This window comes from Malaclemys terrapin, chromosome 8, assembly GCF_027887155.1.
Source record: "Malaclemys terrapin pileata isolate rMalTer1 chromosome 8, rMalTer1.hap1, whole genome shotgun sequence".
Taxonomy (NCBI): domain Eukaryota; kingdom Metazoa; phylum Chordata; order Testudines; family Emydidae; genus Malaclemys; species Malaclemys terrapin.
The window spans coordinates 62,849,409-62,866,664 of NC_071512.1; the positions used below are offsets into that span (position 1 = coordinate 62,849,409).

Sequence of the window (17,256 nt, forward strand, 5' to 3'; positions counted from 1 at the left end):
AAACTATTTTTAATCTAAGTGTATCATCACCTGATAAGGCAACTTAGTTAATTCTTCCTTTCTAAATATTGTCAGTTAGGCTCAGACTCCCAGATGTAACCTCTAATTTTGAATGATTAAAAATTTTCAGAGATGCCACCCACAATTCCAGGTGGAGTTAGTACTCAAATAGCACTGTTGAAAAGTCAAAATTTGACTCGCTGATCACTTGGTAAACTGGGCTTTAAGTGCCAGTTTGCTTCAGCTCTAATACACATTTAGAAGTTAAAGAAATCCAGTACATATTAACCTTAGACCCTGTTCCTCCCCACACCATCACCACCCACACAGGAACTATATATTTCCCTGCATGATGCATCTGGCAATTTCATCAGTAACGCTATTAGTAACACTTTCTTTGGAAACTAATATCAGATTCATTATCCAAGCATTGATAAGCACTGAAACTATAAATTTGGTAATCCTGCTGGGTTCAAAAGGAAAAATCCATAAAGCTAAGCTCCCGCGAAGATTTCATGAGTTCTCAATCTGTAAAATGAAGGTAATTCTCTCTCTCTCTCTCTCTCTCCATCATTTGTTTTTCTGGTCTATTTAGGTTTTATGTCTTTCACAAGATGGACTCTTACTATGTTTATAAATTATCCAGCACAATGGGACACTGATCTCAGTTGCGGCCTCTAGGTATTACCATAACAGTGATAAATAACGTTTGTAGAGGGAACGAGTCCTTCTAAAAATGTTTTAGGAAATCTTTTTAAAATGCATTAGCACAAATTTTTCCCCCATCATAGTAATCTGAATTTAGGGTCAGCTATAAAACAAAGGCCACTACAACAACTATAGAGTCAACAATGTGCCCTTGTTGCCAAGAAGGCTAACTGCATATTAGGATGCATTAGCAGGAACATTGCCTGCAGATCGAGGGAAGTGATTATTCCCCTCTATTTGGCACTGGTGAGGCCATATCTGGAGCATTGCATTGTTTTTGGCCTCCCATTACAGAAAGGATATGGACAAACTGGAGAGAATCCAGCGGAGGGCAACGAAAATGATTACGGTGCTCGGACACATGACTTACGAGGACAGGCTGAGGGAACTGGACTTATTTAGTCTGCAGAAGAGAAGAATGAGAGGGGATTTTATAGCAGCCTTCAACTATATGAAGGAGGGTTCCAAAGAGGATGGAGCTAGGCTGTTCAGTGGTGGGAGATGACAGAACAAGAAGCAATGGTCTCAAGTTGCAGTGAGGGAGGTCTAGGTTGAATAGTAGGAAAAACTATTTCACTAGGAGGGTGGTGAAGCACTGGAATGGGTTACGTAGGGAGGTGGTGGAATCTTCATCCTTAGAGGTTTTTAAGGCTTGGCTTGCCAAAGCCCTGGCTTGGATGATGTAGTTGGGGTTGGTCCTGCTTTGAGCAGGAGGCTGGACTAGATGACCTCCAGAGGTCTCTTTCAACCCTAATCTTCTATGAAATGAAACACAGTCAGAGTGCATGTTCATATGCATTGGCATCTTATTCACTACTTCAGACATAAGAGAAGATGCTTTTTAAGAGTTTTGACAGAATTTTTTCCTAGTGCTTTTAAAATGTGATAACCAAGAGGTTTTAAAAATGCCTATTGTAGACAGGGCAAGTTATGTTTGAGGGCCTCTAGTTCAAATACATTGCTAACCTAAGAAGCTTTAGTCAGTTAGCTGTTGAGACCGTACATTCTGTACTTCTTGTCCTATTTTCTAGAAGATTATAGAGTAGAATATTTGCACAGGAGTGAAGTAGAAGATTAGGTGATACTTTTCTTTTAAGGTACTATACATGAACAAATACAATGCTCTTGATCAGATATGCAGAATGACAACAAAATTAGTGTTGACAGGAGAGAGATTAACAAGAAAGAGGCTGTAGTTGTGCACAAGTGCAATAAATTAATTTAAGGTGGTAGATACTTTAAATATCACTGCAAAAACCCAAAGAATAGAGCAATTTACTGTGTGTTCCTATTGGGCAAGTCAGTCAATAGCAATGCTGATTAATTCCTAGTCCTATGCTCTAGCCATTGGTCTAGGTCACTTCCCATAAAGAGGGAAGCTAGTTTAAACAACAAAAAGCACATCTGAAAGTTCACTAACTTGAATGTATTGTATAACGAGGGCTTAAAATCCTGGCAAATTGCTATAGAAACCAAAAGCAATACAGTATATCGGACAAGTAGCAATACAATGCATCTTCAGTGATTTTACAAAGAACTTAGACTAAGCAAATCTTATCTGAGGAGACTGCTTTTGTAAATCCAATAGCTTACTTTAATTTTTCAAAGTTCTCTGGCTCCAGACTCCATATTTCTTCAACTTGTGCTCCCCTGCAACCTGGAAAAGCAAAGATATAGTTAAAACTATCCTACCTGGGAGAGGGGAAATAAAACAACAACAAAAACCAAAGAACACACCACACACTTAAAGAAACTTACTTATAACTAAGCCCAGACTTAAGAAGGAAATAAGCCTATGACTGATATGGATGAAAGATTAGAGAAAAAAAAATTGTTTAGTTCAGTTTGCGTAATTTTATAAAGAGAAACCACTGTTGACTGAATAAGAAAGTCAAATATTTTAATGGAGAACCACAAGAATCTCATAATGCCACTAATCTTCACTTTGTGACTGACAGCAATTTTAAGATAGTGTATGTAGGTAAAAGCATGTAAAACACTACATAAACATTAATTTGAATTAATATTCATTCAGATTTAACTACAGACGCTCCCCGAGTTACGTAAACCTGACGTATGAAAATCCGAGTTTATGGAAAAAGTTCTGTAAGCTAGAAATAGGAGGGTTTTTTGGGGGGAGGAGGGGGAGGGAGGATTGCTTAGAGATACGTTGCTGAATGCCTTGCTTAACTCAAATTTTGTGCAAGTCGGGGAGTATCTGTACTACACAAATAAATAGTTTTTGTAAATATCAGGCCAGTACTCGTGAAAGGGAGCAAACTAGGCAATCCTGGAGACTAAAGTCCTCAATTTGCCCATAAACCAAGTATCAGTACAAGCTTCCTGCACAGCTTGCCAATATGCCTCAGCTTTGACCTGGTAGGACCATCTCTAGGAATGAGGATGGTTCAGGCTTCATAGTTCATTTTCAGGTTTTCACTTCACTGAGAATACTGCCAACAACAGCGCCAATTAAGAGGTAGCCTTTTAACCAGGCCTTTTAAGAGAGAAGCTATCTTTTTTTCGTAACATAGTACAACATTCAACGAATCAAGACCAGTCCTCAGATGTATCTCAGTCTTTTGTTTCAATCCTCAGGCTTCCAATGAAGCTTTGGGTTCCTCTCTCAAAAAAAAAAATCCTCCAAGAATTGACAGAATGTTTATTGATGGATATTTGTAGCATCTAAGGATCTAAGCCTATTTCAGTGGGAGTCTGGAAGAGTGAATAAGGAATAGGTTCCATAGAAGACAAATTGTCAAATTATCCCTAGGGGAGGAGGTTGCAGATACACAGTTTGATAATGCTCTTGCTCTACATATCAGACACACAGCCAGTACAATTCACGAAACTGAATGGCTTTCAAATTTGATCATTTAAACTGATCAAATTTGACACGGACACAAATGTAAAAATAAAAACACTTTTTATCCCATTACCAGTCCTTTGCATCATCCAATTGTCAAATTATATTAATTCCTTCCTCATTACCTACAGAAGAAATTAAGTTAGCCATCACACGAGTTTATTGAATCAGACTATGTAAAACAGAGTTTGAGAAGTTTTCCAGAGATGTACAAGCTGGAAAATTAGATCTACTAGCCAGATGTAGATACAAAGGATGGGAGTGGGGCAGGCTTTGCTGGTGAAGTACAGGGGCAAATCCTTGGTGAGAAATTCAGCCCATCCGGCAATCAACACCTGCTGGGAAGTATGCTGACATTTCTTTCAAGAAGGTGTCTGAGCATCTTGGAAGGGGGAACTTCATATCAGCTTCTGGCTAGTTCATGTGATAAAGCTTAGCTCCACATCCCTCCAGAATTCTTCCTCTTTCTGGAAGATACAGCCTCCTAAAGAGTAGGATCAAATCTCCGCTATTTTACCCCTCTTAGGCTTTCTGGATTGCAGGAAAGTCTCTGCTATTCTACCATGCTCCCACCTCGCCCGCCTCCCTCCAAAATTGTGAATAATTACAGTGCCTGCCCCTTAGCTTTCACAAACAGCAGCAGCATGAAATTAATATGATTTGACAAATTCAGTGCTGCCCAAATGATTCTCAACAGCAATAGTTTTACTGCCCAGAAACTTGTTAAACTCATTTGGGTTGCGCTGCTTCACAAAGCTGCAAGTAAAAGTAGACACACTGGACCTGTGTCTGAAGACTCCAGAATAGGAACACTACAACAGTTTACAATTCACATTTCATCTTCACAGCCATGAAGGATGGAAACTTTTTATTTTAAAAAAAGAAAAAAAATTATGGCTTGCAAAAATGGATGGCTTAAGTGCCCGCGCCAATGTCACTACTAAGGCATTTTTGCAAGCGCTGGTGTAAAAAAAGTCAGACTTATTCATGGGTCAGATAAGTGAGGGGAAAAAAGATGGAGCAGGTAAGAAACATGCTTGGAACTATAAATCAAGATAGTCTAGTAAAGGACTCTAATCTACTATGTGGAACTGGATACACAATTTAGCTTCTTTGGGCCAAATTCTATGTTGATTTACAATCCATAAAATCCCAATAGTTCCAATTGCATTGTATTTGGTGTAAATCAAGACAGAACTTGGCCCTCTGTAAATCAGTATCCAAATTTGTAAAATTAAGATATTATTTACCTACTTCACACAAGTTTTCTGAGTACTAGTTACCATTTATAAAGTGCTTGGAAAATGCAAGTGTGCTATGTAAGTATTACATCTTAAATGCAACATGTTGTACATACTGAGATAGAAGAAATCTCTCACAGATCAGCAGGCACATGCTCATGCAAACCTCTGTACAACTGTATTCATTCAGGATTTTTTTTTAAGTTACTCTCAAAATGCTAATATGTACACCATGGGCACGGGGTCACTACAGTTACTGAACATGAGGGCAAGGTCTTCCTCAAAGAAACAGCATCAGTTCAGTGCCTGAGGGCCGAAGCCGCCTCATAACAACCATGTAGTCCCATTTTCAAGCACAAATGGGACCCGACTGGGTTTCGGGGGAGCTGAACCGTGCTGCAGGCTGGGATGGGTCGAGGCAGGCTGAAGCGTAGGAACAGAAGAGCGGGTTGTGGCTTCCCCTGCGAAGAACTAGCCCTGCAGAAGCTGAGCAGGTGCTGGGCACTGCGTCCTCCCAGCGGAGGGGAATGTCTGGCTCGCGGGGATTTGGGCATCCGTGTCTGATCCCACTAGAGCAAAACTGCCGTCTCAGCCCGTCTCATCTGCTGGAGGGAGGGGGTGTCGCACCCCAGCAACGCCGCTGAAGAAACTAGGGACGAAGTTCAGGAAGGTCCCGAAGCGACGAGCCACCCCCTTCCCGCAAGAGGCGGAGGGACAGTTGCAGGCCTCAAAAGTGCCCGCCCGCCACCTGCCCAGACGCCGGTCCCAGCCCCCTGCCCGGGTCCCGCTCGGCCCCTCACCAAAGCCCTTGATGAGCTCAGTGAAGACGCCCGGGTCGCTCTCCATCAGGCACCACTCCCCGGCGCTGCCTCCTCCCGACATGGTGGCGGTTCACAGGCTCTCAAGGAGCAGCCGCTGCCACCAGCCGCCGGCTGAGGCTCTCCGCACGCCCCCACGCACGCCGCCGCCGCCGCTTCCTTCCCAGCAGGCTGCGCGGCCCACGCTGTCATCTCTATGGTGAAGTGGGGGCGGGCTCGGCCCGGACGGAAAACGAGAAGAGAGAGCACATCCGGGATACTAATAGCAGCCGCGGAAGAGGCCTCAGCCTCTCGGCTGAGGGGGATCCGGGTCCTCCGCCGCTGTGCCTGACGGGAGCGCGCCATCCGGGTGCTCGGAGAGTGGACTAATGGGAGGAGCGACGAGAACTTTATCCGGGTCCTAATGTTCCTCGCTGCTGAAGCGGGGAACTACATCCGCGGTCGCTGGCCCCTGGGGTAGGATAGGCGGGGCGGTTCCATCCGGGGCCTCGGAGCCTGGTCACTGTGGGAAGGGAAGGGAAGGAAGAGCGGCTCCATCCGGGTCTTAGCGATGCTGTCCTGACAGGAATCCGACCAGGGAGGGGCTGAGTTCGAGGGAAATCAGCTGCCTGAGGAGAAACCGAGCCGGCCGCAGACAGATTGCGGAACCTGCTGCGCCCAGGCCCGCGGCTCACGCGCGCAGGTAGGGCCAGGCCCCGCTTGAGCAACAATAGCCGCCGTCTCCGCCGAGCGTCCCGTGCTGCGCCACTGCTCCGCGCCGCAGGCAGGGCCTCAATTGGGGAAGGCCGCTGGGCAGCTGCCTAGCCGTACACCTTTCACACTCGCTTCAGGTTTGCCCCTCCCGGCGGCCTTGCTTCAGCAGGAGGCACCGAGAGCCGCCCGTCTGCTTAAGGCTGCGTGTGGAGCCTTTCTGCGGGCGGAGGCCTCTTCTGCCTTCGCCACTCCCTGGGTGGGGGGAGGCCCGGGAGCTGCCGAGGGAAGCAGGAGTAGGCGCTGGGGTGGAGCGTTTCGCCCGCTGCTGATATTCCCAAATTGGGAGGGTGAGGGCGGGTGAACGGCCAGTGTTAGTGGGTCGGCAGAGCAGCTCTCCGCGGGAAGGGGCGCCTAGTAAACCCCCAGGACAGGTGCCCGAGATCCCTTGTATAAGGGAAGGGTAGGAAAAAACACAGGGGTGAGGCGCGCGCATACAGCGCGCAGGGCACCGGTGTTCGTGCTCCAGGTGTTCTGGGATACTGATATTTGTTTCTTGCAACCTTTTTTGTTAAGATATCTCAAAAAGTCATACAAGGGGTTGAAAGCAAGGGGTCGGCAAAGCCCTTTGAAGAATGGTTTCCTGGTGAAAATGAAATCACATCTGTAAGATAGAAATGGGAGTCTGCAAGTGAAAAATGATATATATTAGCTAGAAATTAATATTATCAAACCCCATTTCCTTATCAAAGGTTCTGTACCAATCTTCCTTTAGAGAGTGACCGTATGAACTTAGGAGTTGCTTTATTTAACCAGCATATGCTTTGATTCTCTCATACACACACACTTTTGCAGCTGGATTGTATAGTTACCAGTTTTTAGTGTTGCTTGGTTAGTTACAGTGGCCAGCTGAAACTGCACAGGAAGGAGGGGAGCTGGGCCTTTGTCGAACGCGTTTGAAGCTTTGATGTTGATTCAGAACGAACCCAAAGTCCCATGGCAATACACCCTTTTCTTTATAGTAAGAAGTTTTTATACAAGTGTTTGGACCTTGCTGTGTTACACCAGAGCTGTTAATTATGAAGTAGTTAAGGTTGCTTTTAATTAGCATTATTTGAGTCATTACTGGGACTATTTGCTTCTGGGTTTTTTGGGGGGTCTTTTTTTTTTCTTTGGCTTTATTTTTCATTTTGTTTTTAGGGTGTATGCCTTTTCTTTGGGGTTGTCAATTTGCCATCTGGGTGATTCTGATAATAAAGTTTGTGCCTCTCAACTCCTTCACTCCCTTCTTGACCATTTAGCCCAGCAGTCTTTTTTTAATTAATTACCATACATTTTTTACTTATTTACCAACCAGTAAATAAGGCAATAATTATGGCAATAATTATAGCCACAAAACTTTTATTCATTTAAGAACAATTATTAATACAATTAGCAAAGAATAAACTCAGAACAAATTTTTTTTTTACTAATTTAAAACTAGCAAAATGTAGTATAAAGCAAAATAAACAAAATAGAATACAGTTTACTTAAGACAACTTTTCCCCATTAGGGTTTTGGCCGACAAGAACATTGCACTCTGTACTCCTGAGGGAATTCTGTGCCTAAAAATTATGTGCACAATATTTTAAAATTCTGCAAATTTTACTTGTCAATAAATAACTGGCTCCAGCATGGCAGTGGGGAGCACAGGCCACTGGCTGCATTGAGGTGGGAGATCACCCTGAAGCCCCCACCTCCTCAGTATAGAGACTTGGCAGTGAGGCTGCAGCTGACCCTGACACTGCAAGGGCTGAGCCTGACCCAAAAACATTCAGGGGCCCTGCCCCTTTGTGCCAGGTGCACCAGATGTGCATGGGCAGACTCAGCCCAGCAGGATCCAAGTGTGGAGGGGCTTGTGGGGGGGATCCAGATTTGGGGTGAGAGGTTTCTGTGTGGGGCAATCTGGGTGCGGGTGGCTCAGTGGGAGATCTGAATGCACACAGGCTCGTTGGAGGGTTCCAGGTGCAGGGGCAATGGGAATCTACAGGGGATGCCAGTAAAGGTGTGTGTGTGGGGGGGAAGGGGCTGGGAGGGGAGTTTGGAGGGGTCCGGGTGCTGGGACAGTGGGACTAGATGGGGTGGGGGTCCAGGTGCAGCAGGTTGGGAATGAGTGGGATGGGGGTCTGGATGTGGGAGGGTTTGTCGGAGGGGTCCAGTGTAGGCGTGTATGGCTTGTCAGAGTGAGGGTTCGATGGGCCTGCTTAACGGGAGAGCCCGAAGGGATGCCGCATGCCAGGCTCCCACTTCCCCCCGCAATTCTGCTGTCCCCTTTTCTTCTCCATCTCCCTCCACTCTCTGCCATATTTCCCTCCCCCTGCCCTATTCCACCCCTCTTCCTGCCTCTTCCCCCCCTCCTCATTTTTCCCACCCCACTCACTGTTGCATAGAATAGAAAACAAGAAGGCTCCCAGCACACAGAAGGGGAGCATGACTGACACTAGGACCCAAGAGGCAACGTTGAGCTGCAGAGTCAGTAGAGCAGAGACACAGACAGCCTCCTTCTGCTGGGCAGCTCTGCGCTTGCAGAATGGGGGGTGGGGAGGCGAGGCATGTAACCCCATGTGCACCCCCATGTCCTGCCTCTGGAGGGGGGAAGCCCCCCCAAAACTGCACCAATAGTCCCTCCCTCCCCCCAGCATAACTTCCCTTTACTTCCCTGCCGTCTTCCATAGAGAAACAGAGGAAATTTATCTGGGGGGAGGGAGGGAATGTTTTCTGCAGGCATGCAGTCCTGCAGAATTCCTCCAGGAGTAACTCTCAGTCAATGCTGAACTCCTCCACTGTGGTATTAGGGAGCACAGTTCTCTGTTGGAAGGGGGCTGTATTTCTAATGAGGCTTACAGCTGATCATTTGGGTTCTTCAAAAATCACATGGTAGTTTTTTAGAAATATTAACTTATATGGGTGATGGTCAGGACATAAATTCTAATTTTTTAATTGCAGAATGTAAAAATAACCAAGCATACAGCTGTAAGGATTTGACTACACAGAACACTACTGCAGGGCAAGACAGGGTGTGACTACAACACAGTAGCTTGTTGCACAGCCATGACCCACATATAGACATTACAATACTACAGTGCACTAAAAATTCTTTAGTGTGCTTTTACGTTACATGATGATAGGTGCCCGTGCAATGATCAGGAATAGAAAGTATACTGGAGTTTTATGTTTTGTAATGCTTTCATTCTGTAATTGAAATTATATACCAATAAACAAACATTTAAGAGAATAAATGTTTCGTTCCTAAATTACAGTTGGATAGGGTATTCTTCACTTTGTGTCTTAAGCTGCTGTGTAGTGTTTCCATGCACTGTTTAATAGCTACTGGGTTCCATCCCAGAAAGAGCTGTATTTCATAGGTGGATGAAATTGTGTGTAGTTTGAAAATAAGATTCCTAAATTTCTTTAGGAACGTTGTGTATGAAGGGTACTGTTATATTCCTGTAAGTCTTCACAGTGGATAAAATTCTGCTCTGTAAATAAGGAAGGTTCATGTACATGTTTTAAAAAAAAAATAAGACTAAAAATAACATGTACCAATAACATTGCAAAAATCATTAAAATGTAACGTGATCAGTGTAAATCATGATTTTAAAATATATTTAAATTTAGTTTTTAAAAATTTGAATCAATATTTTAATTGAAATCAAGTTTTAACTTTATATTTTCAATTTGCATCATCAGCATCTATTCCTAATCTTTCTGCTGTTAGCAGGAACCATACATTCTTGAGCCTATAAGTCATACTAATAATTACTTGGTAGCCAAGATGAGGACCTGTGAGTATTATTTGGCTCAGTAAGTGTCTTTTTTTTTTTTTTTACAAAGTAGCTATCCCAACATAGTAGGACTTGCATTGATGTTGTTGGTTAGGGTTACCATCCCTCCATATTTCCCCAGACATGTCCGGCTTTTGCGTCTCTAAATAGCCGTCCGGGGAGAATTGGTAACAAGGTTAAAATGTCCGGGGTTTTTTTCTCCCTCGCCTCCCTCCCTTCCATGCAGAATGCGGCTGCTGATTGGGCGGCTGGGCCGATTGAGCCGCTCCCATTGGCCTCCAGCAGCCAGAGCCCTCCCCTGCTCCCCCCTCCTTCTGTCTGCAGCCCTGTGTAACACACAAACCGACTCACCGGGCAGCATGTTTTGTCTACACGTGGAGCCAGAATGGTAAGGGGAGTCCGGGGGGGGGGGGCAGTCAGGGAGCGGGGGAGTGTTTGGATGGGTCCCCGGCCTCCACCTGCCCCCCCCTCCATGCGCCCCCCCCTTGTGGGGTCCCCCCCGCCTGCCTCTCCCTTGCCTGCTTGTACTGCCAGAGGCAGCAGCAACTGCTGTCTGCTGCCCCTGGGACCTAGCATCCCACATCCACTAATGGGAAGACAGGTTGCCCTTACCCTGCCCTTCCACCCTAGTCCCGAGCCTCTCCAACACCCCAAACCCCTCAGCCCCAGCCCTCATCCGCAGCACCCTAATCCTCTGCCCCAGCCCTGAGCCCCCTCCTGCATCATGAACCCCTCAGCCCCAGCCCTCATCCCCCCGCACCCTAATCCTCTGCTCCATCCCTAAGCCACCTCCTGCATCATGAACCCCTCATCCTCAGACCCACAGCCCTCACCCTGCATCCCCTCCTATCCCCAAACTCCCTCCCCCTTCCCACACACCTCCTCCTGCCCTCAAACTCCCTCCCTTTGCACCCCCTCCCACCTCCAAACTCCATCCCAGAACCTGCACCCCTCACCCCCTCCGGCACACCCACCTCCTGCCCCAGCCCGGAGCCTGCACCCAGCACCCCAACTCTATCCCAGAGCCTGCACCCCTCCTGCACCCTAATCCCCAGGCCAGGACCTGTATCCCATACCTCCTCCCCCCACCCAACCCCCCTCCCAGAGCCTTAGGCAGGTGGGGAGGGTTCTGGGCACCACCAAAATTTCTACAACCCTGCCACCCATGCGAGTGGATAAGGGTAAGGGCAGTCAGGGGACAGGTAAGGTTCTAGGGGGGCAGTTAGGGTGGGGGGGTTCTTAGCAGGGGGAAGTCGGGGGACAAGAAGCAGGGGGGGTTGGGGATTCTGAGGGGGCAGTCAGGAGGTGGGAAGTGGGAGGGAGTGGATGGGGTGGGGCTTCCCCCCCCCGTGTCCTCTTTTTTGATTGTGGAAATATGGTAACCCTATTGTTGGTCTCAGAGTAACTCAGGTGGTAGAATTCTTGAGCCAGAATGTCATTGCTTTAAGTCTTGCACCAAGACTTGGATTCAAATGCAGTACTAGTAGTAAAGAGCGAGGTAAAGTCCTTTAAAATTAAATATTAAATGGACACTTGCAGTTATCTTTGGCTGTCCAAGAGGAAATTCATGAGTATGATACTTACTTTTATTTTTTTAAATGAAAAATAATGGACAATCTATTTTGTATTGATTTTTGGATGGCCAGGGTTATGTGCAAGTGGTTGCTGAGCATATATTATTAAATTTGACCACAGAGTCACTGCTCTACTAGCATCTAATTGTTTTGGAATAGATAAATTTGAGTGGGAAAGGTGTTATTGATGTTCCTGGGGGAATTCTGTGCCAAAAATTCTCCACATGGTATTTTAAAATTCTGCATATTTCATTTGTCAAATAACACAATGTAATAATGCCTGTTTCAATTAGTTTGACAATTTATTTCAAAATACCTGTCAGCAAGCATGTCTGTAACAATGCAGGCAACAAAAAAGATTCAGGAAATGTTTTTTGACAAGTAGATTCCTTACTAGTCATATTAATACGGAACTTTGAGTAATAATTATTTAAACTACAATACAGAAATGTATTTCCTGCACCCTTCAGAAGCAGTGCAAAGGATTGGAGAAGCTGGAGTAATGAAGGAGCTGAGGGAGAGGGAAGTAATTGTTGGGAAGGAGCCTGGGTATGAATTTGAAGGGTTGTTGATATGGGTGGGGAAAGTATGGAACAGGTTTTTTTGGGGTGGGGAGGGATTGTTAAGGAGCATCCCTCATGCAGACCCTGGCTGACTCCTAGTCTCTCCCATTCAGTAAGGCACATCTGCCCTTCTCCCTATGTGTCACTTGCACCCCCCCCGTCCACCCCCATGTGTTCTTGCACCCGCTTGTCCACATTTGTCCCTCCCTCCCCACTCAGGCACCCTCCTCCCCCCGTCCCATGTGTTCCTGCACCCCCACTCAGCCACCCTTATTCCCCTGTCCCCATGTGGCCCTGCATCCCGACTTCCATTCAGCCCCTGGTTCAATGTTGTCACCGGACTAGCTCTTGTGCCCCCACCCCAGTCTGTCGAAAAGGTGTAATTGGAGCAGCTCTCCAACAGAATGTATTTTCTGGAATGGGAGGGAGGAAGGGAGGGAGAAATCCTTCGGGGGACATAAATTCTGCGTGTGTGCATTGGTGTAGAATTCCCCCAGGAGTATATTGAGCATACTCATTCTTAGGGAACAGTTCAGGTAGCAGGTAAAATTTGTGTTCGTCAGTATTTTCAGCATTCAAAGATATATGCTTTTTTCCCTAAGTTCTCAGGTTAAATTATGACCAGCCATTTTATATTTTATTTTTAAATAATCAAATATATAAAGGGGAAAAATGTGCGCAAAATAGCAAGGATGTAGGGAACAAGTCCCACAAGAATTTTGGCTCTAAAGTATTTCTCAAATTCTGCAAGTTTTCTGCGTTCAGGAAAAAACAAACCTACTGTCTGTGTCATAAAGCCATGAAAGTTTGTAGTCACATAAAAAGAGAATTTTTTTCCATTCTGCACTTTAGACACACACACATACCTTTTTTTTTTTTAAGATAAAATAATCCAGTATATTACTGGGTAACATTATTTGTACAGCTTGACAATAACCATTAGAATGATTGTTGCCCTTTTGTTGTTGCTGCTGCTTATGCTGCTAAAGAGAGGAACTTCAGATCATAATAGAGCAAGTTAATTTGAAGTTCAGAGTTTGGTACTGCTGAACGTTGGATAGTAGAAGGTATATATCACATCGGTGCTAAGTAGAAAACATTGCTAACATAGTAGTCCTGGAATCTGGGAGGACCGACGATATCACATGGGAGAATTCAGATTTAGGAGTTGGGAGATCAACAGAGAAGAGCTCAAGTCAGAAATGATCAACTCAGATTTATATGATACAGCAGTGAATATGAACTTTTCAACTGATGTGATGGATCAGTGTTCATGTCACACTTCCCGTCAGTGCCTGGCCTGGGCCAGGGCAGCTGATGATCCAATCAGCGGACCAAATTCACTGATGAATCCTCATCACGTGCCACCTGAGGCACGTTGCACATACGCTAAGATGAAGTTTATATAAGATGTTTCTCATGTTGTGCAGTACATGAGTGTCTACCTTGAGCTTGGTAGTCTTGATCTCAAAGATTATCCTTATCTTAAAAAGTGTGAATTTATTTTGCACCACCTTTTTCCTTTGTATTTAAGGCCCAAAAGATTACATCAACTTCAAGCTGTTGAGGTAACTGTGAGCTATTTCAGAGGTATCCACTGGGTTGCTAGTCAAGCCACAGCTGTGAAGGCAATAAAAAAAAATATTTGGCTGATTCCTATTTGAAATATATAGTAGAAACTGAGTCGGGGCTGACCTTGCCCAAGTTAAGGGCATTCTTAACAAGATCAGATAAGCAGACTTGTGGGCATGTTGTATTTCACAATGGTGTTAATTACCATCTGATTGAAGTCTCTTTTCTAGGAGTTTGTTGATTGTGGCTTTGCAACAGCTAGAATTTGCAGTAGTGAAATACAATCTTGGTTGTTACATGGGAAGAAAATATATCTTTATGGCAGATTTGAAGAAGTCAATAGGTCTGGGTCTTCAGAGCCAAAGCTGCAGAAAAATCAAATCTGTAAGCTTGAAGCTGACATTAAACATACAGATATCAGATTCATCAGCCTACAGTGACTGACACACATGTGGTTTCAATGCTTTGACTCCACAGTGGCCTAGTGATTAAAAAAAAAAAATCCATTATTGCAGTGCACGAATTAGCAATTTGCTAGACCAGGGATTCTCAACCTTTTTCCTACTAAGGGCCCCCCAACATGCTATAAAAATTCCACGGAGCACCTGTGCAACAACAACTGTTTTTCAGTAGATTAAAAGCCAGGGCTGGCATTAGGGGGTAGCAAGCAGAGCAATTGCCCAGGGCCTCACACCACAGGGGGTCCCGTGAAGCTAAGTTGCTCCGGCTTTGGCTTCAGCCTGGGGAGGAAGGGCTCGGGATTCAGCTTTCTGCTTTGGGCCCCAATGAGTCTAACACTGGCCCTGGTCTCTGGTTTATTTTGGCAGACCCCTTGAAACCTGCTTGCAGCCCCTCAGGGGACCTCAGACCACTGATTGAGAACCACTGTGCTAGACCACTTTATAGAGATATTGAGTAAAAAGGAGTGAGGGAGAGAGCCCTACATCAGTTGTACCTCTAAAATTACACTTTATTACTATAAAAATATAACGATGACACTGTATATGACTAAGGCTACGATTTAATCATGACAGGTCACGGGCAAAAAAACAAAAAATCATGGCTCCATGGCCTGTCCATGACTTTTACTAAAAATACTCAAAATTGAATGGGGGGGAGGGGAGACAGGACCTGCTGTGGTGGAGGAACCCTAGAGGGCCTGCTGCTGCTCTGGCCACCGCTGGGAGGGGGAGTCCTGGGGGTCCCCGCCACCGGGACGGGGGAGCCCTGGGTCCAGCCGTATCCGCAACTGCTTGGGTGGTCCCCGGGGCCGCCAGAGCAGCAGCCGTTCACACTGGCTGCGAGACCGCCTAAGCGGCTGGCTGCAGAGCTGCTCTAGCAGCGGCTGATGTGACTGTCCCCTGGGCTGCCTGGGCAGCTGCCTCTGGGGTCAGCTGCTTGGGTGACCCTGGAGTCAGCCACACTGGTCGCTGCAGAAGTCACAGAGGTCACAGGAAGTCACAGAATCTGTGACTTCCGCGGCAGACACAGAACCCTGCATATGACAACTCTTTTTACCACCAGGCTATTTTTCTTTCAGGATATATGGCTCTTGGAGGATATATTGCTTTTGTCGGACAGCACTGTTGTAATGGAATGTACATTTTCCACTGTAAATTTAATTAAAATAAGTCATGTAAGTATATGCAGCAGAGCACCGACTCCAAGGACTTGATGTAGGTGCAAGTGAATGGCTCAGGGATAGATAGTTTCCATTACCACAAGGCTGTTCTCTGTTGAAATGAAGGTTCAAGTAGAATAAAACACATGTGAGAGTACAAAGGCAGAGTGTATTCAGTAGCAACAGTAAGCTGTTTTAGTGGAGATTTAGACTACGGTAATTCTATTTTCTAGAATCCAGATCTTCATTTCAAACTAGATGGGCATTATCCATAATATTGTTAAACTATTGGAATGAATTTAAAATAAATGATTAAATAGTCTATTCTGACTTGTGGTCTCAAACTGTTGGGGGCTGTGACATTTAATTTATAGTAAAGTGAAAACAAAACTGAGCATTTAAGACCAGGAGAAATAGGTGCACTGAAAACAAGAGAACTAAAAGAAGAAGTTGGCCTAGTAGTTGAAACAAGAAAAAGCAGAACATAGTAGAAATGCCTCTAGATAATCACAGCGGTAACAATATTTCTCCTTAATTTGAGAGAATGCGACCATAGCCAGAACATTTGGATGACCATGTTTTCTTCTCAGACAATTCAAATTTAAATCTTAGCAGTCCATGGACAAGTGACAAGAATTTTTTTCCGCTCAGCCTAATTGGACAGTGATAGTTGTGAGGGGTTGGACCCCTTGGGAAGCCACCTGATGTGCTGAGATACCAGAGTCTACCTGTTCTGCAGCATAAGCCCCCTTTAGCCTTGTGACGTTGCACTCTATATGATTCATGAAAATATGCTAATGAGAGTGAATATAATGTAACTGGAATATGCTTCATGCAAAAGGTCTCTTGTAAGGTATCATTGCAAAGCTTATAATCTACTGAGTGTGTTCATCCTATTTGTATGAATGTATCATTTTTGTATCTGAAACTAGAAATATTAAATATAACTCTGAGGTCCTATTGTAATTATGCAAAGCGTGAGCCATTAATGGTAGCTTGGATTTTTGATGGCCCCCAATAACCAGGACAACTGACTGTAGATGGCTCTGTTTACTTGTAAGTCTTCCTGTATACCTGTGTGCTGGCAAGTGGGTAATGAAGTCTTACAGTGCCATGTGATCATGTCACCTGAACTGGAATCCATCTTTAACATGGTGCTTTTCTTTTTTTTTTTAAATAATGGAGATATCCTATTTCCTAGAACTGGAAGGGACCCTGAAAGGTCATCGAGTTCAGCCCCCTGCCTTCACTAGCAGGACCAGGGCCGGCTCTAGGCACCAGCAAAACAAGCTGGTGCTTGGGGCGGCACATTTTTAGGGGCGGCATGGCCGGCGCCAGAATGCCGCCCCTAAAAATGTGCCCCGGCCGCCCTAGCTCACCTCCGCTGCCGCTGCCACGGCGCGCGAAACAGCTGATTCGGGCGCCACTACTCGCCCTCCCTCCCAGGCTCTCAAACCTGGGAGGGAGGGGGAGCAGTGGCGCGCGAATCAGCTGTTTCGCGCGCCGCGGCCGCTCGGGATCTCCCCCTCCCTCCCAGGTTTGAGAGCCTGGGAGGGAGGGGGAGAAGGGGCGCCCGCGCCGTGGCCACTCAGAATCTCCCCCTCCCTCCGAGGCTCTCAAACCTGGGAGGGAGGGGGAGACTCCGAGGTGCCGCGGCGCCGCTTCTCCCCCTCCCTCCCTCCCTCCTAGGCTTGAGAGCCTGGGGGGAGGAGGCAGGGTTGGGGATTTGGGGAAGAGGCGGAGTTGAGGCGGGGTCGGGGGTGGGGTAATTAAATAAGG

The 17,256-nt window shown here is 45.8% G+C and overlaps 2 protein-coding genes across 2 annotated transcripts in view; one reads left to right on the top strand and one right to left on the bottom strand.

The window, feature by feature from the left end:
* Window positions 1–5,794, bottom strand: part of UCHL5 (ubiquitin C-terminal hydrolase L5) — a 29,836-nt gene extending 24,042 nt beyond the window's left edge. Inside the window, exons 1-2 of the mRNA XM_054038326.1 lie at window positions 5,616–5,794; window positions 2,302–2,365 (exon numbers count right to left, since the gene is read on the bottom strand). Of these exons, the coding sequence (XP_053894301.1) occupies window positions 2,302–2,365; window positions 5,616–5,697 (146 nt within the window). The 5' untranslated portion in view covers window positions 5,698–5,794. The remainder of the gene's footprint in view (window positions 1–2,301; window positions 2,366–5,615) is intronic.
* Window positions 5,795–6,060: 266 nt separating this feature from the next.
* Window positions 6,061–17,256, top strand: part of RO60 (Ro60, Y RNA binding protein) — a 32,156-nt gene continuing 20,960 nt past the window's right edge. Inside the window, exon 1 of the mRNA XM_054038322.1 lies at window positions 6,061–6,315. The gene's annotated coding sequence lies outside the window, so the exon portion shown is untranslated. The remainder of the gene's footprint in view (window positions 6,316–17,256) is intronic.